General features: G+C 35.8%; 2 protein-coding genes across 4 annotated transcripts; both read right to left on the reverse strand.

Annotated features, from left to right (window-relative positions):
* Positions 1-141: 141 nt before the first annotated feature.
* Positions 142-7,445, reverse strand: LOC107862911. Its single transcript, XM_016708624.2, has 5 exons — positions 7,237-7,445; positions 5,445-5,583; positions 1,824-1,917; positions 636-719; positions 142-522 (listed from the first exon to the last, which is right to left on the reverse strand). The coding sequence occupies exons 1-5, from the start codon at positions 7,268-7,270 to the stop codon at positions 388-390; spliced, it is 486 nt and encodes a 161-aa protein (XP_016564110.1). The 5' UTR covers positions 7,271-7,445; the 3' UTR covers positions 142-387.
* A 1,524-nt stretch (positions 7,446-8,969) lies between these two features.
* LOC107862910 lies at positions 8,970-19,275 on the reverse strand. Of its 3 annotated transcripts, XM_047409551.1 has the most exons (12): positions 19,026-19,275; positions 18,650-18,730; positions 18,346-18,426; positions 16,402-17,277; positions 15,256-15,341; positions 14,691-15,169; positions 14,065-14,559; positions 13,139-13,937; positions 12,783-13,013; positions 12,559-12,680; positions 11,650-11,963; positions 8,970-10,275 (listed from the first exon to the last, which is right to left on the reverse strand). In XM_047409551.1, exons 3-12 carry the CDS (start codon positions 18,394-18,396, stop codon positions 9,199-9,201), a joined length of 4,530 nt encoding a protein of 1,509 aa, XP_047265507.1. In that variant the 5' UTR covers positions 18,397-18,426; positions 18,650-18,730; positions 19,026-19,275; the 3' UTR covers positions 8,970-9,198. The 3 variants fall into 3 exon arrangements, with proteins under 3 accessions (XP_047265507.1, XP_016564107.2, XP_016564109.2); XM_016708621.2 differs by lacking the exon at positions 18,650-18,730; XM_016708623.2 differs by lacking the exon at positions 19,026-19,275 and having other exon boundaries at positions 18,333-18,426; positions 18,650-18,667.
* Positions 19,276-21,511: the final 2,236 nt, after the last annotated feature.

Raw genomic sequence — 21,511 nt, forward strand, 5'->3', positions numbered from 1 at the left:
CATAGGATGAATATGGTCCCAGATCACATAAATATTTTTGGCTATTTTTGTGTTAGTGTCGAATACAACAAAATGCTTCATCATTGGCTTTGAAGGGCAACAATCTCCACGGATTCCATAAAATAATGCAATATTAGCTTCTGGACACCAAAATATAATTTCAATAATATTTGTAAATGCTGAAATTCAGTGCTGGAAGAATTTAATTCTGCTGGAAAATCACATTTTGTTTTTTTTCTTTCACAGATCCACAATTAAACCTTCTCAAAAAGATTCAGAAGACGATAAAAATCTGGACTAGAAATTCATGATCCGTTTACTGTTTCAATATCCCCAAATTGGCTCTCCTTTGTGTAGTCCTATGACCATGAGGAACAAGACAAGTTCTCACATAGTAGCTTCTTCTGGATCAGTCTCAACAGGCACTGCAGGCATTTTGTTGCCACCTCTCAACACGGATGATACTTTGTCAATGGCACTATTCAGTTGATCTAGTTTAGTGTTCAAAGTCTGCCTAGTTTTCTGCATAAAACAAGCGATAGAACAAAATTTATAAGCCTACCCAGCCAGGTAATAGAAAAGTGCTATTTGGATACAGAACTGTAAAGCAAAAAAGAAAAGCGTATCGTTATCACCTCTAAACCTTCATCATAATAGTAAATTGGTCGCTTGGCTCTCCGGAAACCATATTCATCTTCATTGAGCAATGACCTCCTTATCTGTAAATGGAAGGTAGTGAAAAGAAAACCGGAAATTGTATTAGCAAACAAATATCCTAACACACTTGAAGGAAGTGCACCAATATTCATTTCATACAGTTGCATCTATAAGGTGATAAAGAAAGGGAGATAAGAGAGAAACAAGCAACAAACACACATATATAATACTATATGTGATCATATGCATGCCATACTACATTCAGAAAACTCATTTCCAAATAAGTTGTTAAGTGAAGTCAACGATAAAATTTCCAAATAGGGCAAACCAAGTTTCAAAACTCAATATTGTACCAACAAAGTAGTAGCTTTAACTCAAGAAATCTCTGAACTAGCGATATTGAATAGCAAATAAGCTGGTCTTTCAAATATTGGTACCCGTCGTAGCAAGCTGCTTATGGAGGAATTTCACATTGATTTATCTCCTTTATAACCATAACAAACCTCCTTGATGTCCTATAGCATCCTGTTTTTAGCAGTTTAAATGCACATCTTAATACACGTTAACATTGATGCACAGTGAATACGTAAGATATTTATACCTAACAATCACATGCAGTACTAAACTTTGGGAAGTCGATGCTCATCAACCAGAGCCAAGTAATCTTTCTTTTAGCTCATATCCTAATAAATTCAAATTTTCTATCCATCTCAATTTAGAAAGACATCAAAATGATGATGAAGGCACTCAACTCAGTGTTTCAAAATGGAGACATTTCTTTATCCTCCTCTAATCCCTGCTCGGCCAACTCAGTCTTGAAGAGATGAACCTATGGATCTTTAATTTGTTTAAAAACTGCTAACTAGGAAACCAACCACTTAACTAACAAACTGGAAATTTTGCAGATTCCAGATGCTACTTTCAAAAGACAAAAGTTCCATGCAGCAATCTCCAACGCTGCTAACAAAGACATATCTTTATGATTGCACATATTGTATAAGAACCATATGGACCATCACACAAATAAAGCATAAACCAAAGTCCAACACGAATTAGAAAGGACTTCTAAACACCCCTCTCCCCTGTTCCCCCTTAACAAGCCCATCAGTGTTGTGGAATCAGAAATCAAGTTGATACTTGATACCAAGAGACAATACAATAATTACCTGAGGAGCATAAATATAGCCAAGTGTTCCAAATATTGCACCTCCCAAAAGGAAACCAGCAACAAAATCACCACCACTGCCACCTCTTTGATCACTGCATTCAATAGGCAAAATTGAACTTACCAGTTGCACATACATGGACAGCTCAGTGAAAACAACTTCAGAAACTGTAATCCTTTCATATGATTGGATAACTAATTAAAAGGCATGGAGGAAAATGACTCATCAATATCATATGCTGAAAGGAGACGTGTTTATCATTGCCAATCTAAACAGGAAGTGTATCCTCACTTACCAAGTTAGACAGGAAACCTCATATTAATTTCATATGTGGCATCATAAAACCTTCACAAGTTACTCCATCCGTTCCTAAATAAGTGCTGTTTTTAGCTTGGCACACTTTTTAAGAAGCTACTCATTCCTAAAAAACAAAGAGTGTTTTTATTAATCTACCCTTAATAAATACCTTGACAAAGATGTAACTCTTTAATAATTTCTTAGTTATGTAAAACTTACTTTATCTAAAACACCACTTATTTAGGAAAGGAGGGAGTAATAGGCTACAGATAAATCAGAAAACTTACAAATAAAATTAAGGAATAGGAATGAAGCAACTTCCTCTACATCAACGGAAAATTAGTAAAAATCTTGATACTCCCCCCCCCCCCCAAAAAAAAAAAAAAAAAAAGTGAGTAGTAAGCTTCTAAATGCAATATTGATCATGATATATCATCTTTAGATATAAGTAATAGTGGCATAGCAACAAGAGCAAGATACTTGGTGACTGGTGTCTCCTAAATATCTAAACCTGAAAATACCTTCAAGCTTCCCTCACTTAAAAAAGGCCACAGGGCATAAATTTGGAGAACCCTACTCAAAAGATGAGTTGAAGTTCAGCCACCAATAGAAGCTTTACAATCATGAACTTCTTACTCTTGCACTCTAGCTCACACTGCACTTTCAAAAGCTCTTATTTCTCTCAATGCATCAGTCATCATCCTCTACCATCTCCAGATAATTGATTCATAATTTGATTTAACGATAAGACATCTACCTGGAATTCATAGCTCCATGCAAATTTAAAAGCCATGGAACTTCAATCAAACAAGTTTAGGTTTTTAAAATAACAATGATTAATGATGGTGTCGGAGCCAGCTTGTGTGTATCTCAACTATTTCACCAGGTACCACCTATCTTCCACTTGCATAGGTACCGGACAACTTTGTCCACCAAGACTTAAGCGGGAGAGAAGAAACCACCTAGTGTTTTCTATCTCTGCTAGGATTTGAACCCTGATCTTCAAGGTTTGAACTGATTTCATTGACCACAAGACCACACCCTTAGGTAGTTTATAATATTGATTCCACAAAGTCTTCTTTCCCTTTCTGGATCTGTGTTACTCCAATCAATGGTTGTAGATAGGTTTTTGGTTACAATATCACTTGTGATTGCCTTCCCCATATCGTTTCTTTTCCTTTAATTATAGTTTCGGACCAATTTCTTTTAATCATTTCTTACAAATGACCTCAAAGTTGGGCTTTTCTAGCACATTTTTGTCATCACAATAATACATATGACGTAAACGAATCCACTGTTCCCTCTTTGTTAGTTAATATAAAACAAGAGCGCACGGGAAAAGCTTCTGTTGAAGAAAAAGACCGACACTTCCAGATTTCCAGTGGCCCAATGACGTTGAGGACGTGACTCTGATGGACAGCATATATTTAAAATACAACCAATTATTGTTGGAAACTTGTGCGTTTAAAAAGTAAACAAGCTCTGTAACCATTTCATTGTGAACCAGAATGCAAGCTTAAACAAGCTACTTGAAGTTATTGGAGTGGTAACAAAGTTGAAAAAGAGTTCCATTTTCTTTCTAATGGGAAAACAATAACAACAAGAAGTCTACAACCATGATGACGATAATTAATCCTGTTAAAAAAACAATCAAAAAAGACACTTATGCAGATGTGTTAAATCTGCGCTAGAAGTTCTTCTCAATGATATTTGTGGTTGATTAAGTGATTCATAAACTAAAGTTTCCTTTGGCTCCACAGAGATGAGTTTCATGATCTAGAAAGACGGGTTAGCCAAAGCATTTACTTCAGATGCTTGAAACAATGCATGCATCAAACTATTGGTGCCGAAAAAGGTGGCTTCTGTAAGGACCACCTGTTTTTCCAACAAATTGAGAGAAACAGATAACAAATTTTAATTTACCAAGGAAAGATTGCAAATTTTTAGTGTAGTAAAAATTAAAAGAATGTCATCATTTCACTTTCCAGCTGAAAAGGATCTGGTTTGTCCATTGCACCTCTGTAATTAATAAATCACTTGGTTACTCTAATATAAGCAAGCGGACAAAGAAAGACCCTAACTCCATACAACTTCTTAAGGTGCCAGGAAAGCCCAACACAGATAAGCTTATCCACATTATGTGCTTGAGAGGATCTTTTCTCCATTAATTTGGAGCAAAAGAAGCAACCAATGACTCAAAAATCTGAGACAATGTTAAATTGGCAAATCTTTTAACAAGGACCACCGACCACCTATATATTCTCAGAAAGGCACCTATAGCTTTTTATCGAGTTGGTTCATTAAGGCAAATATAAGAGGGAAACATTTCATGAGATATTCTCAAAGAAAGAGGGACAGAAAGAGACCCATGCATGACGCAATGAAGTGTTGGGAGAAAAGAGAACTGCATCCTTCCAGTTAGGAATTTGTACTGATTACCAACTAGAGCGGGCAGTACATGGAAGCATAGAATGCTGATAAAATAGATTATTCCTTTCGGAACTAGAACCTATGAGCATAAAAAGGAACGGAACTGATCTGTCTAACGTATAAACCATTTGGTACCTGCAGATCTCCAAAGATCTTATCAGGCCTGCTGACATGAACAGTTAATATCAAATAATGAGGAAGAACTACTGAGTCGCAGAGATTAAATGCTCAAGTATCATGGCTTTACCGTAAAGAGGAACCAAAAGGACTGGAGAGAACATTATCTGAAAGTTGAATATAGTTGCAAGAAAATAGATAGCTGGGGAGAAGACATGCAAGGTGGAGACACATAAAGCTCAACCAACTATGCCAGAAGGGAACAGAAAAAGGAGTTTGTATTATATCGAACCAAAAGAGTTGCATCACAAATCAAACCGAAGGCACAAGACGCTGCCCAACATCTTCACGGAAATGAAAAATTAAAGAGGAAGAAGAGAAGATAATCAACTTAAAACAGACAAGAAAAATCTATATGGTCGTAACTCAAGGCACCAAAAGAATATGCAAAAGTTATATAAATACCAGAAAGGCCCCCCTAGAAAGGAACAAGACATCCATTACACTTATTAGTAAAAATTCATCCAGAGGACTCCACCTTACTCTTAATAGAAAATTAGAGGAAGAATTGAAGAAACCTTGCTAGTCAGTCACTCCTCTTCTTTATTACACTAGTAACGGCCATTAGTTATATTTGGACTTATCAATCATGATCAAGACAAACATTAAGCAAAACCCAGATTAACGGCAAATGGTGTCAATTCATTAAAATAATCATCAACAAATTTGTTTCTTAATAAGTAGTGAGTCGGATATAAGCATGCAAAAATGGAATACCTGTAGTTTGCACGAATAGACAACTTCGCGGCTTTTGTTCCTTTAGAGTTTGATTTCCTCTGAATAGCCACCATAGGTGTCTTTACAAACGAGGAGGACTTTGCAGACCAAGGTTCACATCCTTTGACATGAGTTGCACCTAATTAAGAAGAGGAGAAAGGGAAGCATCTCAAATGAAAACTCCCCAATATCAAGAAAAAAAGGTAAACAAAATCCCTAGTTCAGAGAGATCCATTGCCACATTACTGTAGTGCCTATTGTCAGAGATGCTTGGCATTCTCTTCAATCATACAGTAATACCAGAAAAGGACATAAAAAAGAATGTCATTTTATAACTTTTTTTCTCAGTAAAGTAAATGATGAAACACTTCAGGGAACTCCAAAGATGCAATTTCAAACTACAAGCAAAACACAACTTGTAAGGACAAGAATCACTATATTCACATGACAAACAAAACACAGGCATCTCTATATGTCAAAAACAGAAACCCATATCTATCATTTAAACCTTGGGTTGTTTGGTGTGAGATAGAGGTTATAATAGTCCCGGGATAAATTGTGGTATTATTTTATCCCATGTTTGGTTGATGGGATAAGTTAGTGAAGGGATTACTTATCCCACCATTTGTGCCTTAGTGATGGGACAAGTTATCCCATACATATGGTGGGATAACTAATCCCGGGATAACTTGTTCCCAACCAAACGACGAGAGTAAATACTGTCAGTCAAATTATAGCAGAAAGTTAAATATAATCAAATAGCGGAAATCACTGAACAAATGGAGTATTTTCTAAAGCATTGCACAAGAAACATGCCATGTACTCCCTCCGTTCACTTTTTTACTCGTCCTGTACTCTAAAAATACATTTCCACTTTTACTTGTCACTTTTAGCACATCAAGAAAATATTTTCTTTTTCCTATTTTACCCTCAACATTAACTACTTATTCCTCAAAATCATTCGTTAAGATGTAACAGTATACATCAATTATATGGGCATTGTGGTAAAATACTCATATTAGTCATTGTTCATTTGTTAAGGCCTAACATTATACATCAATTAAAATAGGCGTTGTGGTAAAACACTCATATTAATCATTGTTTTTAGGTCAAACGACATAAATCCCAACAGTGTGGAGCTTAATTACAGAAAATCCCGACATTTTGCATAATTAATGAAAATCCTGATTTTGTCTTGCCTGCAATATATCCAACGAAGATACATTTTTTCCTTTGTAAAGATACATAATTAGCTTCCGATACATTTTTAAAGATACATAATTAACTTCTTTTCTGATTTTGGATCTGTCCACAAAAATACACTTTTTCCTTTGTAAAGACGCATAAATAGCTCCCGATACATTTTTTTCGATTTTGGGTCTGTCGAGATACATAATTAGCTCTCGATACATCCCAGAAATATACATACTTAGTTGTGACTCATGTAATTACTTTATAAGGGTGGGGATTTTTGTAACTATGGTAAGTTAAAAGTGTATGTTTATGTTATTTTTTTCTTGTTTTTAAAAGCGAGCAAAGTAAAAGTGGAGAAAGGGAGTATTTTTCAGTAGTATGAATTGAAAGGTCGCATTGAACTCCGCCAGGCAATTCATATAAAGACTATAAGCGAATCGAATTACAAGAATCAGAAATAACGTAAAAAAAAAAAAAAAAAAACATATATAGATGAGCTAAATTCTAACATCAGCAACGCCAATAACAATCCTTCCTATCCAATAATTGACAGTTGATAAATCACAGAGAAAGAACCAAACAACGAAATAAGAAATACCTGACAGAGAAAAGGGGGCAGCACCGGTCGCCATGAGTGACGAAGAAAGAAAGAAAGAAAGATGAGCTGTAGAGTGAACAAATTGAGGATTTTGTTTTTTTCTATTTTCCTATTTCTATTTAAAGGGATAGGAATACTCAAAGAGACATACTAGTATATATATTTCAAAAAAAAATCAGAGTTGTTTTGCCAATCATGAATTATATGATGCAAACCAGGGGTGGGCATGGTATGGTATATATCGAATACAAGATCGAAATCAAAATTTTTTATATCATGGTATGGATGTTATGATATTTGGTAGAAATTTTAAATTATTTTGGTATTTGGTACGATATTTGATATTTATATAATAAATATCAAAATACCGTATACCGCATCAAAATTTTTTAATAACATATAAAACTCATATATATATATATATTATATTTAAGATTATTAAATATATTTATTTATCATCCATTAGCCAATTAAATATAAAAGTAGTTTTTATTCAGAAATATTTTTTTTCGGAATCTTATTATTATTTAGGAGTACTATGCTTTAAGTTTAGATAATGTTTTTCAGAGTTTGCATCTCAAACTATTTTATCGTGATTGAAATGTTATTTTTGTGAAATTGATTAACAAAGATAGTTGTTAGCCTAACATGATTGAGAAGTTTTTAAAATTTAAAGTTATAGTTATTTTATATGAATATATGTAATTAGAAATCAAATAAAGTATGGTTATCAAATTATCATACCATAAAATACCGAAATCGAATTTAAAAATAACGAACCATACCGAACTAATTTGATATGATAATGATATTGTTCTTTTAAATACCGAAAACCGAAATTACCGTACCAAAATTTAAAATACCTACGGTACCCTACCATGTCCACGCCTACGCGGCAAAACAATCCAAATAAGAGATAAAAACTAAGGAATTGTGTCCATTAGAAATAAAATAATCGTAATAATAAGAATAAAAATAGAGGAATGGGTGAAAATAATAAAAACTAATTCATTTTTTCTTTTTCTTTTTCTTTTTGTTTAAGTAAAATATTTTTTTCTAGCTTTTGCTTTTCAAGAAAAGAGAAAAAAGTGAAACAATTTCGCATAGTCCATATCACATAAATCGTCTTGTCTAGTGGTAAAACCGAAGCTGGCTAGCTTTGTTATATGTGTAGTTTTAGAACTTTCACCAAGATAATTCTCATCTCATTAAATAAGTGAGACTTTACTTCACTACAATTAGAGTCGTAAAATTATTTATCATCATATTAAAGTAAACGAAGGGTGTAAATTGCTCGGAGAATATAAATATATAAATACCTGATGCAGATAAAAGTTTACCTCTAAGCTAAACTAAGGTGTTTTAAGTTTTAAACTCTCAAGGAACCCTATTAGTGGCCAAATTGGTAAATCTTTAGTCCTAAATAGGGGAGCAAACTGAGGTGAACAGACTGCACTGAGCTTACCGCCTACCGGTGTCAAGAGCGTTTGGCTCGTTATATTATTACTGATCAACATTAATGCAACTTGCTTTAATGCCATGGAATACAGATATTGGATCAGCAGGAGCGCACAGAAACAACATTTTTAAAGCAGAATTACCATTTTCAGTTAACTACAATGCTACATTCATAAGCACGTCTGGTGAAATCCTCATCAGAATGGGTTTCGACCATCCAGGCACTGCGTTTATTCATAAAAAGAAAAGAAGAGATCAACTAAAAGGAGAAAAACTGGGGCAGACAAAATAATTTTTCTATGGTACCAGAGCCCACAACGGCTAACATTCTCTTTATATATACAAAAGGGCCGTCCACTCTGCACTTGCAAACTAAAAAAAGAAATAAACTGACTGCAAACACCTAACAAAATTATAACCCTGTATCCTTATGAACATGCTGTAAACCTATCGCATCCATGTGAATAAACTATAATGTACACCATTATTGGCAAATCTCGCCCCCTACTTGTTGCCAAGCCCCCCAAAGAAGAGCAGAGATGTATTCCCGCGTCTTGTTTCAGGTATTGCCTGCTCAGTTTGTGAAACAGAACCTCTCTGCTGTTCCTTTTCCGGGAATGGAAATGAAAGAGAAAGGCGGAGATCCTCCACACCAACTGCTTCCTTAGCTGAAGAATGGTCCTGACGGACTTTCTTGTCTACTTTCCCAACTAAAAAGGGCGGAATTCCTGGAGTCGGCACACGTGTCTCGCCACCCTGGTCCGGAATGATTTTCTTGTCTACTTTCCCAACTAAAAAGGATGGGATTCCCTGAGTGTGTGAATTTGATTCACCACCTAACGCTAGCTCAAGATTCGGGACTCCATCACTAAGCCGATCATTGTCCGGATGATGCATTTGCCAAGGCATAGAGCTAGCCTTAGGCTTTGGATCAACAGGGAAGAAATATCTTGCGGCACTCCCTGAGCATTCCGGGACAGCTGCTTTACTCAGAGCTTCATCATACCCAGTATCTGGAAGATAGGGTCCATAAGAGGAACCATGCATCCGTGACAAAAGATCATCGCTGGAACAACTAGTTTGTTCGCTATTACCATAAGATCCACCAACATTGGTCTTCAACTTTTTGTCGCAGTGTGCCTTCTCAACTAGACTATCATTATCATTAAAATTTCGAGTTGCCTGATTAACTCCAGAGTCAGCAGATTGCACTACGGTCTCCACTGAACGTGGACATTTCAGGTGGTTTGGCACATCACTATTGAGCACCTTCCGTGTTGGTTCCAAAGTAGCGCTTCCGCTCGTTTCAGATGCTTCTTCATCCTTATACTCATCTTCCAGATTTATCTCAAATTTCCTACCATTTGTGCTACAGACGCCCTTCTCCATGCTGCCCACAGAAGCTTTCTCCTGCATATGACCTGCAGCTTCATCAACAGAACGGGATGGCTTCTGTCTATCAAGTAAAGAACCACATCCCACTTGCAATGGTTCACTTGTACTAATATGCGACAAAGAATTGGCTGTTGGCACAGAACTAGATTGCAACTCCACTTTGTTTTCATGTTCAGTATCTCCAACCTAAAAGAGTGTTAAAGATGTGCATTAGGTACGTGCTGCAGCAACGTAATAACTAGTATACAAGTCCTGAAAACAAACTAAGGAACGAAACAGGGAGCCTCCCACACAAGCCACTAGTATTGCAAATCAAGTTACTGGAAATATCTGTCAAAAGAAAAAGAGTGAGCAACACGGAACTTTGGACATGGCCCAGTTGTGATCCCCAATTACACGCGATGATCAGGATTGTGGGGCCAACAGGTCAAGATTTTTGGACTGATTACTCTGCCAATAGGCACTGAGCCAGAAAAATAAAACCCATATAACCGCAGCATGACAGATAAACTAGACATAATTTTGGTAATAAGAATTTACAGCTGAACTAGACATGATAGATAAACTAGAAACCAGGAACAGCCGAAACAATTGTGAATAATAAGTTAAACCTATTGCGATATTACCATATCCACTACATAGCAGCAGGTTGACCATTTGTAATAGACAAATAAGCTATGACAAGATCTAATAGAATCAGGACAACTAGAGAGTCTGAAATAATAGCCAATTACATTTCCAACTCCTACCATTTGATGTGAGCAACAAATGAGTGATGGAGTATGGACTTAATATCACATATCATAATCACAATATATCCCCAGTGTAAACAAACAAAAGTCCCAAGATTTTCTCCCCATGAAGTAAGACATGAATGAAATAAAAGATTGAGGACCACTGGATTGCCCAAAGTAATTACAGAGTCATGGGACGTAATGAGAATGTCTAATAAAAAAATATTTTGTTTGAAAAGGAATGTCTCGTTAAGAATTGTTGTGATCCATCTAAGGATCAGCATAATTATCAAGTCAAATCACTGATGATCCTTTCACCACACAAAAGAGAGAAATGATACTAGCCAGAAACGCCAAACCTAAAAGGAAAAGATAAAATCTGAAATCATGCCGTATGACACCATTCATCACTTAAAGCAACAATGCCAGAACTGGGCCGCATTTGGACTTTAAGTTGATATCTGACATGTTCTACAAAGAATAAAGAACTCAAAGTTGACTAGGATTTGTTTGTAGGTCACCAGTTCAACACAAAGAACCCGTATTTGCAAGACCTAAATGACTAATAGCATTATAAGTACTGAAATAGCAAAAGTCACTAAAACAACAGACAACAATAAAGTCACAAAAGGATCTCAAGCAGCATCAGACTTGCACTGGCGCTGTGTGTGTGTTCCATTTTTTCCTTTTTTTGAGTGGGAGAGGAACTCTACTGCAATGCATGTATGAATATATGAGTTTCGGATTCCAAAACAGAGTATTCTCAGATCTTGATTAAAGTAGCAAATTTGAAACACTACGCAAATATGATGAAGTTTAGCAGCACCTGGAAAGTGCCAATTTGTCTCCTGTCGGGGGCAAAATTCATGTGGCTGGTCGGTACAAAAGACATGAAGCTAGGCTCCAGGTGCTCCACATTTGCATCAGCAGAGTCACCTTTGCATACTTGGGACGCTTTCGAATCAACATTTCCGTTAACTAATGGAAAGCCAGACTCCTTTGAAGCAGTTAATTCACCATCCAAGGAAATATTACCACTTTTAACATTGTCTACAGGCCAGACTGGAATATCTTGCGGTTGCATGCACCTCACTTTCTTTACTCTAAAGACACCCCATAGGAAGAACATCGTATTCCACCCTGCATAAACAGCATGATCAGAACAAGCAAAAACAAGGACAAAGTTATCCATCTCATTTTGCATCAAGTATCTTCCAGAGCAAAAGCTTGCATTAGTGCATGCCTTCATTTTCAACACCCTACATAAAATTCATCACTACATGTGAATGAACTGAAAGGCGCCGACTAGTATGCTCCCAATTTTTGGGAAGTTAGTATGCTCCCAATTGCAAGCAAACAAGTAAAGAGTGCCTAATAAACCAAGCAGACAAGCAGTATCTGCTTGACAAATAGTGGGAAGGGAACTAAACAGGAAATCTATGATAAAAATTATACAGAGAACAATGAGTGCTTTCATTCTTGGATTAGTGTTCAGGAACAGAAACTTCAGAAAACCCCGATCCATCCATATCGAGAAAGACCTTATGCCAAAGCAAGGTAACAGAATGTGAACCAAGTTTGTCACAGTCTATAGAGTATTAGAGCCTTATGTTTGACATATAATTACAAGATAATGCTTATATATAATATAATTTAATTATAGATAACTCTTAAAACTGTCAAAGCCCCACATATATAAGTTCAAGAAGTATCTCACTATATGTGTCATGCTTACGCTGAAATTCAGGAAGTTGGTTAGATGAGAATATCAGAAGTTCAACTCCTTGAAGATTCGCTTTGAGACCCGTGTCATTCCTAATCATATTCTCCACCAAAGTGTTATAGCGCTTCTCGTAGCTGAGACATTATATAATACCATCAATCTCAGATGAAAAACTAAATAATACTGGTGGGAAACCAAATTTACTGAAAGCAAGAAAATTTAAGTGGAACAGTTACCTCCCACTCTCTTTAGCAAAAAAGAACAGGGCAATATTATCTTCTGTAACACCATATTCCTGAAATTGTTTTGGCCAAATGCTCAATCGTGATACCTCATTAAAGAGGACCTTTTGAGGAAATTTGTTTACTGCATCAAGAACGTTGGGTGATGCACAACTTGATAAATGAGCCTGGATTCCATCACATAGGTCGAGAGTTCTTCCACTCTTCTGAACCTCGAAAGCACCCCTGAACAAAAAGTAAGCATGAATAACTGCTTCTGAAATGCAATAAAATCTCACAAGTACAGCCAATTATAAATCATATGAGGAAAAAACTTTTTAAGAAGAAAAAGAAAAAGTTGGACATCATACTGCCATATAATTTCCTCCTTCGGACTAGCTGTCCTCGACAGCATTGACGTTGCTGCTTGAGAATATCTATGTAAATCAAGAAGTGAAGACTGTCCATCAAATAGAAGAATAGGCACCGGATTCCCTGCTCCAGTAAGGGCTTCAGCAGGAGGCACTGACAGCTGCCGCAAGCTACTCATTTCCTGTTTATGAGAGCCAGTCATAGAGTTCAACGACACCCCATAGCCATCCTCGTTGGAAGAATAAATTCTTCTGCTACTTGAACCAGATAGTAGATTACTATCATGAGCCGTTGTTTCAGAATTTGTGTTTGACACAGCTGAATCATCAGATTGATCAACAACTCTATTCTTCCGGCATATTCCAGGCTTTCTTAGCATAGCAGCCTCAATTGCCGCTTTAAGATTGTTGGTGCCATTTGGGATCTCTCTAGAATTTTTTACAGCAGAAACATCAGAAGCGGATAATTCAGACCCATCAACAGTGCAATTATCTGTCAAGTGACCGCTTCCCTTGCACTTCTGGCAGACCTGTGACTTAGTACCAGTTCCAGTGTGTTTTAAGCGTCTCCCAGAACTCTCCCTGATTTTTTCACCAACATTTTTTGATTCACTCAGCTGGGACAGCCAATCTGAAATACCTTCACCAGCGTTAGATGCCGGCCTCTCAGCAGTATAAGAGTTTGACGAAGAATCATCTCTTGCGCTATTCTGGTCAGGTCTCTGATCACAGCTACTAATTTTATTGGCAGGAGCTCCTGTGGAGATGGATGTGTGTGATATCTGCTTCTTAGCTTCATCTGATTCACAGTGGCAGAAAATGCATCATGAAATGAATATGTAAAAGGCTTTAACCCCGCCCACCCTCCCTATAAAGAATATGAGTAAAAAGAATGAGAGACAGAAGACACATCAACTTAAAGCTACCTGAATGAACAGATATATCCTGCGTCCTACGAGCAACAGCACTAGAAGATTTCAATAATGACACGGGTTTGTTTTCAAGTTGACCTGTCCTCGAATCACGAATATTACTTGAGGAAGAAAGTGGAGAAGGGTCACCTCGAAATGCTGATCTTTGATCATTTCTAGATGGAGCAGAAGTACCCGGAGAACGCTCTGATCTAAAAGAATTCTTCCTTTCAAATTGACTTCGTTCTTTTGTCTGCACTTGTCCTTTGTCCTGAGCAGGGGTAAACTTAGGGGATAACATCTTAACTTTTGATTCAGAGACATTGTTGCGGCTTGAGCTTATAGATCTAAATGACATAGATTTGCTCATTAATCGAGGAGAACTTTCTTTCGTATCAAGACCAATGGACTCTCTGACCACTTTCTGCTTTGGCAGGAAACCTTCATCTACAAGTTGCACTCTCCGTTTTGCAGCCGCGGAATTGAAAGAATTAGACTTTGAAAGGGTACCTGCAGGTACAAAAAGAATCCAGCTTAATTAGTTACGGCATACTATGTGACATACCAAGCGGCAGAAAAGATAACAGAATTTCTTAGTAAGTGGAGAAGGTAAGATTCAAAGCCAATTTTGATAAACTTACCTCTAGAACTCTGAAATCGAGAGTCTCGTGACCCCCAAGTTGGAGCATCATGAACAGAAAGACCTCCAGAAGAAATCTGAGTTGCAGACTTCAACTTCACCTTATCTGAGTTTTTAAATGAACTTTCACGAGAAAGTGCAGGAAATCTGTTGGGACTCAGTGTTTTTGGTGATCCCGCAACTGGTTCAAGAGCCTGCTTCTTTGCTGCAGAAGAAACTTCAGTATCATCCATGCGCCTCTTGACAGAAGTTTTAGCGTCGGAAGATATTTCACCCTCAAAATCAGGAGGCTTTGCTTCCGTTTTTATGGTGAAGCCTGTATTGCTAACAGCAATTTGACCAGTAGGATAACTTTTTCCACTTCCATCAAACTTCACAGATTTATCTTCTTTCCTATTTTTCATTTCCTCATCAAATTTGCATTCCTCACACATCCAATCCCCCTCTGGAACTTTTCGCAACATTTTTCGCATGCAATAACTAGGATAAAACAGCACAATATTCTCATCAACCACAAGACAAGGAATCAAATGACCATGTGAAGATAAAATGAATTAGAGGCTTACGTATGTTCTGCACCATCTGTACATTTACAACAAATGGCAAGTAAATCCTCCCGACCAGCATCTCCACATATATCACAAACTTTCACCTGTAATTGGAAAAGACATTATGCTGTCAATTTAAAAGGAGAAAAAAGGTGTGTATGTGATGCAAACCTGCAAACTAGTAAGAGGGAACAACTACAAAATCCACATAATAAAGTGGCATGATTTCCGAATCTAAACTACACGCAGTTCTGCAAGAAACACTAGACATGTCAAATGCATCACTTACATGCACAAGAAAAAGAGCGTCCATCAATTAAAGATGCAAACAAAACTTACATGCATAGCACTAATTCATACATTGCAATCTATAGTATCAACAAAAATATTTCCTGTGAAAAACTTTTCTAATGACACTTTATTTATTACGCATTTATAGACCAAAAAGAGTCCGCGCAACTAATCTAAACAAATTAAGAGACAAAGCAACAATCCTTGCAGATTAGGAGCCACTTGTTTTCTAGTGTTCATTTGGACACTGGTCCATTTGACCATCTATTTGAAGTGCATTGATTCATTATCTTTCTGCACAACAGTTTTTTCTTTGTAGTGGTAATAAACCCTACCAGATATCCAGTGAGGCTGGTACCAACATCTCCAGCAAAGAACCATAGAGTTTGATATTGGCAATTAGCTCTACCAGCGCAAAAATACTATTTTCTGTAAACAAGTTAGAAGTTAGAACTGCCTAATCCCCATAGCATGGATGATGCCCAATCAGTCGTGCTTTAGACATTTAATAGTCCTCAGACTTGATAGCAAAACATTTACAACCAGCTAAATATAAGTTATGGGCTTATTGATTTCTAGATGTGACTAATAAGATATATGCAAATACATTCACATGTTCTACAAGTTTAGTTGGCTTCTTCAATGCCTGAAGACATGAAAACATAAGATTTCTCAGGTTTCCTATTCCAGAGGCTAATCATTCATAGTCTTCTAAGTCAGGTATAGTAGCCGGACTATCAGTTTCATATCATGGTAGTCTTGCCCGGGAATTGATCTATTGGGATGACACAAATGACAAGCTTAGATGACAATACAAACAAAAAGAACAAAAACTAGAATCCCAAAAGCAAACAGAAAAGTACTCTTACTTACATCTTGCTCCTCAATGTCAGAATCCTCACTCTCATTCACTTGATGTGATTGTAAGGCATCCTTTGTATCAGAGGAAACAGGTGATCCAACACTCTTTTGGTCATCCTTCTCAGGACAAGTATCAGCAGGTAGATCACCAGAAGCTTCAGATGCCACATCATTCTTTAATAATGAATGGTTGTTTTCCAAATAGTCTCCTGTACTATGTACATTTTTTGAAGAGGTCGCCTCAGTAGGTGCCTTGCTATTTTCTTCCCCACTACTTTCATTCTGCCTACTATGGTCAATTGGACTACCATCATCAGCCTCATTTTTTACATGTACAAATCTAGCAGAAGTTTGATTATTTATAGTCTTCCCGCTAGAAGTAGAAGAACACTGAAGACTTGATTTGTCTTCAGTCATCTTACTGAAGCTGGACAATTTATTAGCTTGATCGCCTCTAACGATGCATGACATGTTGTCATCAAGGACTTCAAAAGATTTGGGATCCTTTAACTTAGCAGGCACTGCACCATCTGAAGTAGCCGATGAACCATCAGAAGTCCTTGCATTTGCTTTAACTCCAGCATTTGCAGAGAAAGATAAGTTACTTGTAGTAGTGCGGATTGCACTGTTTATTTCACTACTCTGTCTAACATCACATTTTCTAGTCTTATTAGAAGATGAAACATCATTGATGGAGAAACTTAAGCTATTTATCATACCGGTTTCCCCCGATAATTCATCAACTTTTGACTCCATGAGACTCTGACTAGGAGGAAAACAAAAAGAGCACGGAGTGGAGCACACGTTACACGTCCCAGAGACTAGTCTTCCACCAACACTCTGATTCCGAGTACACAAAATGGATTCCTTATTGACTTCAGTTGACACCTGAACACAATAAAAGATTTGAAGGAAAAAAAGAGTATTAGTTAAGGAGAGGAATCATAATAGGGCAATCTACAGGATATAAGCATGTCGAAAGTATGTTAACTTAATTGATTCATTGCAAGTTCAGAACTTCCACAGCAGGATCCCTTCTTCTTGTTATTGTACAGAAGGATCCCTATCACTTGTAATGCCTTAACACCTGCTTGGTGCTGGGCTGTTCCTTTCTAAGTATACACTCTACTTACCCTCAAAAAAAAAAAAACAATAAGGCAACTATGACGATGGCAAAAAGCTAAGTAGACCATATCATGAAAGTACCTGTTAACAAATCCTAACATCTCTGAATCTTAGTAGTATTTAAAAAACGCTTTCTTCTTTTTTTTATTCAGTTAGATATTCCTTCACATTTCTTTACTAAAACAAAAATAAAAAACATAGAGATAGCCCTTGACATTTCAAAAACTTGAATTCCCTAATAATAAGGACAAAGCCCTATGATTATCATTCTGTTCAGATATTGCCTATCCTAAAAACCTTGTAGATACTCTGTTACCAAGGACAGGAAAAAGGTTTTCGTATCCTCCCATTTTAAAATAAAATAAAATGCCAACAGCTAGAACAACCAGATACATCTACTTGCACCACATTATACATTTCTTCTAAGTTGTTAACAGCTCGTAAATATCAATGATGCAATAACTCGAGAAATGACAATGCTCCCTGCAGTAAACCAGAAAACTTCCGGAAAGCCAACAGAGTACCCCTAAACATTGTTTTGAAGATTCCTGGGGAATATTCGAAGCAAGTAGAGATGGCATATCTAACTGTCAGCAGTTTCCAACAACAAAAGAAATATTGTCCACCCTTCTCCAATATATGGAAATTTAAAATCAAAACAGGTTATCGTCCAGGATAAAAAGGAACTAAAACCCATAGTTTACATATATTTCCAAGACAAACTAATGGACAACAAATAAGAAACTGAGCATATATCACGTTAATGGAAACAAATAATGAGTTAGAAGATTGAGCACGCAGCACGTTAATTACATTACCCTGTAGTCTCACCGTATTCGTCTGGTAGTTATTACAGATAGGTTCAAAAACTGGCCCTTGCATCCGAAAGCTTCCTCTCAACAAAGGTGTTATCTAAAAATGCATTGAGAAAAAACAACACTATCAATTTCCAGCCAAACAACATCATCCAAAAATCTAGGACAAAACAACAGTACAACAAAACAGATCGTACACACAACACAACACAACAACTTCAATAACCTAAACCTCAACTCAATAAATCCCACAAAACCGCTAACCAAAACAATAAATTACACAAATAATCACTTTTTTTTGCTCAATCAGAAACCCTAACCTTCACAATCGTCTTCAAACAAGTATCGCGAACAACAAATCAACATCAAAAATTCTTCCACAAAACGACGCCGTTTCCATACTGATTCCAATTCAAACAAAACAAAAATCGAAACCTTTGATTTATAACGCATCAGTTCAAACCTATCTACTGATAAATTAATGGGAAAAAAAAAACTAATTGAAGTTTTTTCCAGATTAAGCAATAAAAAATGAACCTAACTACTGATAAATTGATGGAAAAAATCAACAAAAACAAACTAACATATTTTTTTCAGATGAATTAACAAAAAAATGAACCTATCTACTGATAAATTAATGGGGAAAAAAAACTAATTGAATTTTTTTTCAGAAAAATTAACAAAAAATGAACGTGCCTTGGGTTGAGAAAGAGTGAAAGTCACATTGTATAAGTCATTGAGAGTTCGTTCCTTGTGTTTAGACATCGCCGACAAGGAAACGACGACGATCGATTAAGCATCCACTTTGCCTACCATTCGCTTAATTATCTCTAACAAAATTCAATTCAATTCAACGCATGTAATTCAACGAATACACCACAAAGAAAAAACCCCAAAAATTCCTAAATGCTTATCTCGCTCTCGCTCTCTTACCCCCTTTGTCTCAATAGGAAAAAACTATATATTTGGTATCAAATGTTAATTTTGATATTTGTTAAGGACCGATTCCGCAAATCAAAGGAGTAAAAATACAATTACAAGAAGAATATAGAATTTTTAATAATAAATTATAACTGTCTTGTCCGCGCCAACTTTCGCGCACCTCAACTAAATACATGAAATAGTACTTATTTGTATCAACTTTGACACATCCCAACTAAATTTGGCCTACACCTCGACTAAATCCACGAGATACCTGTCCATGCCAACTTTGACACAACTAAATTTGACGTGCATCTCGACTAAATTCACGAGATACTTGTTCGCGCCAACTTTGATATACCTTAATTAAATTTGGCGCGCACCTGTCACCTTATACTAGTAAATCATTAAGTGTTTTTTTCTTTAAATCTGAGATCTCAAATTTCCTACTTACTTGATACTTCATTGACTATTCGATCACATCATTAAGTTTTATATTTTACACTAGATTTTCATTTTAATGCATGAAATATCTCAAGTGGTCAAAAAATCTAATTTTCTCAACAAAAAGTATGTTTGTACACAAAAAAAATTATAAAAAATAATTTTATTCTATTTCATCATAAGTGATCGAGAAATTTAATTTCCTCGATTTCTACACATAAATTTTTTTCGAAAAACCATTTTATTTTGTTTAATTATAAAGTGGTAAAGGAGATCTAATTGCATGGACAAAAAGTACCCAGTAGAAATTTACTTGAGAGGTGTAAATCAATGGCGGAGATTAGGGGACAGTTACAAGACGCACGGCCTTCGTTTGCTCGATTGCGCCGTATAGAATGCACATAGACACACAGTGGATTTGATGGATTTTGTTTATTTTTTCTCTTTACCAGCAAGGAGTACACCATGGACCACGCTAGTATATTTATATATGTACATTGTATTGTGTGTGTAGATTTTATACATCTTTTTTTTTTTTTTTTTTTTTTTTGGGGGGGGGGGGGGGGGGGGGTAGATTAGATTACATTTTTATTGCCATGGAGCATGTGATAAAATACTATTGGTACCACATGTTTTCCCTCTGCTTTTGATTTATTTATCTTTTTTTTTTTAAGAGACTGATTTTTGTATGGTAGTTCTTTAATTAAAATTCTTTATATGACATGTTATTAAGACTACAAGCTCAAACAGATTTTTCATATATTTAATTTATTATTATAAGATTCAAAAACTTTACTCCCTCCATTTCGAAATAAGTGAATTGTTGGGGTATTTATTGGTGTTTCAAAATAAGTGAATCATTGAATTTTTTTCCAAATTTGCCCTTATGATTTGACAACCAATTAACTTTTAAAAAGGTATTACGGGTGTGTTTGGTATGATGAAAAATGTTTTCTGGAAAATATTTTCTTATTTTTCTTTGTTTTGTTGCAATAAAATGTTTTCCACAACAACTCATTTTCCTCAATTTGAGGGAAAATGACTTCCCTCATGGGCCAAGGAAAGTCATTTTTTAGAAAATGACAAATGTGACTTATGATCCCACCCCACCCCTCTTCCCCACCCCAAGAACACTCATATTCACATGACTTAAAAAAAATTTACATTTCTCAAAAATTTACGTTACTCGAAAATATTTTTCATTGTGCTTTGCTTCAATTTTTCATTGCTTGAAATAAAAAATAGTGAAGCCCGAATTTTTTAAATGTTCGTTGAATGTATTATTATTTTCATATGCATAGAGGAAGACTTTCCTATGTTACTTTTGTTAATTGCATATTTTATTTTGTCATCAATGTAACTTGTTTCACGAGGTTGAATAAACTTATCGTTCCATTATATTTTTATTGATTGTAGTATCTTGAGATTGTCCTGACAAAATATTGAAAAGTGTCTCCTATATTTACTAATTAATAGTTGTTTAAATTTAGTGATTGTAATATTTTAGTATTCGATATTGATATTATTTGTTATGCTTAAATTAATTCTTACAAATTGTTGAGTTACTAGAGGCACTGATATACTAGTTAACAGTTAATAGTATTTTCTAAAAAAATATTTTTCACTCACTAATCAAACACAAGAAAATATTTTTAAAAAAATAATCTCTACTCAGCAACCAAACACCATAAAATATTTTTCGAAAAATATTTTCCACTCACCAACCAAACATGAGAAAATAAGTAGAAAATCAACTTATTTTCCAAGAAAACATTTTCCATGAAAAATATTTTCCATCATACCAAACACACCCTACA

Source organism: Capsicum annuum, chromosome 3, assembly GCF_002878395.1.
Source record: "Capsicum annuum cultivar UCD-10X-F1 chromosome 3, UCD10Xv1.1, whole genome shotgun sequence".
Lineage (NCBI taxonomy): Eukaryota > Viridiplantae > Streptophyta > Magnoliopsida > Solanales > Solanaceae > Capsicum > Capsicum annuum.

What these genes read in the sequence shown, in the direction of transcription:
- LOC107862911 (XM_016708624.2), bottom strand. Translation starts at nt 7,270, where the DNA reads ATGGCGACCGGTGCTGCCCCCTTTTCTCTGTCAG. An exon ending in TCTATTCGTGCAAACTACAG is followed by an intron (nt 1,918 to 5,444) that starts GTATTCCATTTT and finishes TATTGAATGCAG; the next exon opens with TGATCAAAGAGGTGGCAGTG. An exon ending in GCTATATTTATGCTCCTCAG is followed by an intron (nt 720 to 1,823) that starts GTAATTATTGTA and finishes TTCCATTTACAG; the next exon opens with ATAAGGAGGTCATTGCTCAA.
- LOC107862910 (XM_016708621.2), bottom strand. Translation starts at nt 19,094, where the DNA reads ATGTCTAAACACAAGGAACGAACTCTCAATGACTTATACAATGTGACT. An exon ending in ATAACTACCAGACGAATACG is followed by an intron (nt 17,278 to 18,345) that starts GTGAGACTACAG and finishes TATTGTGTTCAG; the next exon opens with GTGTCAACTGAAGTCAATAA. An exon ending in CCAACTTCCTGAATTTCAGC is followed by an intron (nt 11,964 to 12,558) that starts GTAAGCATGACA and finishes CTGTTTATGCAG; the next exon opens with GGTGGAATACGATGTTCTTC.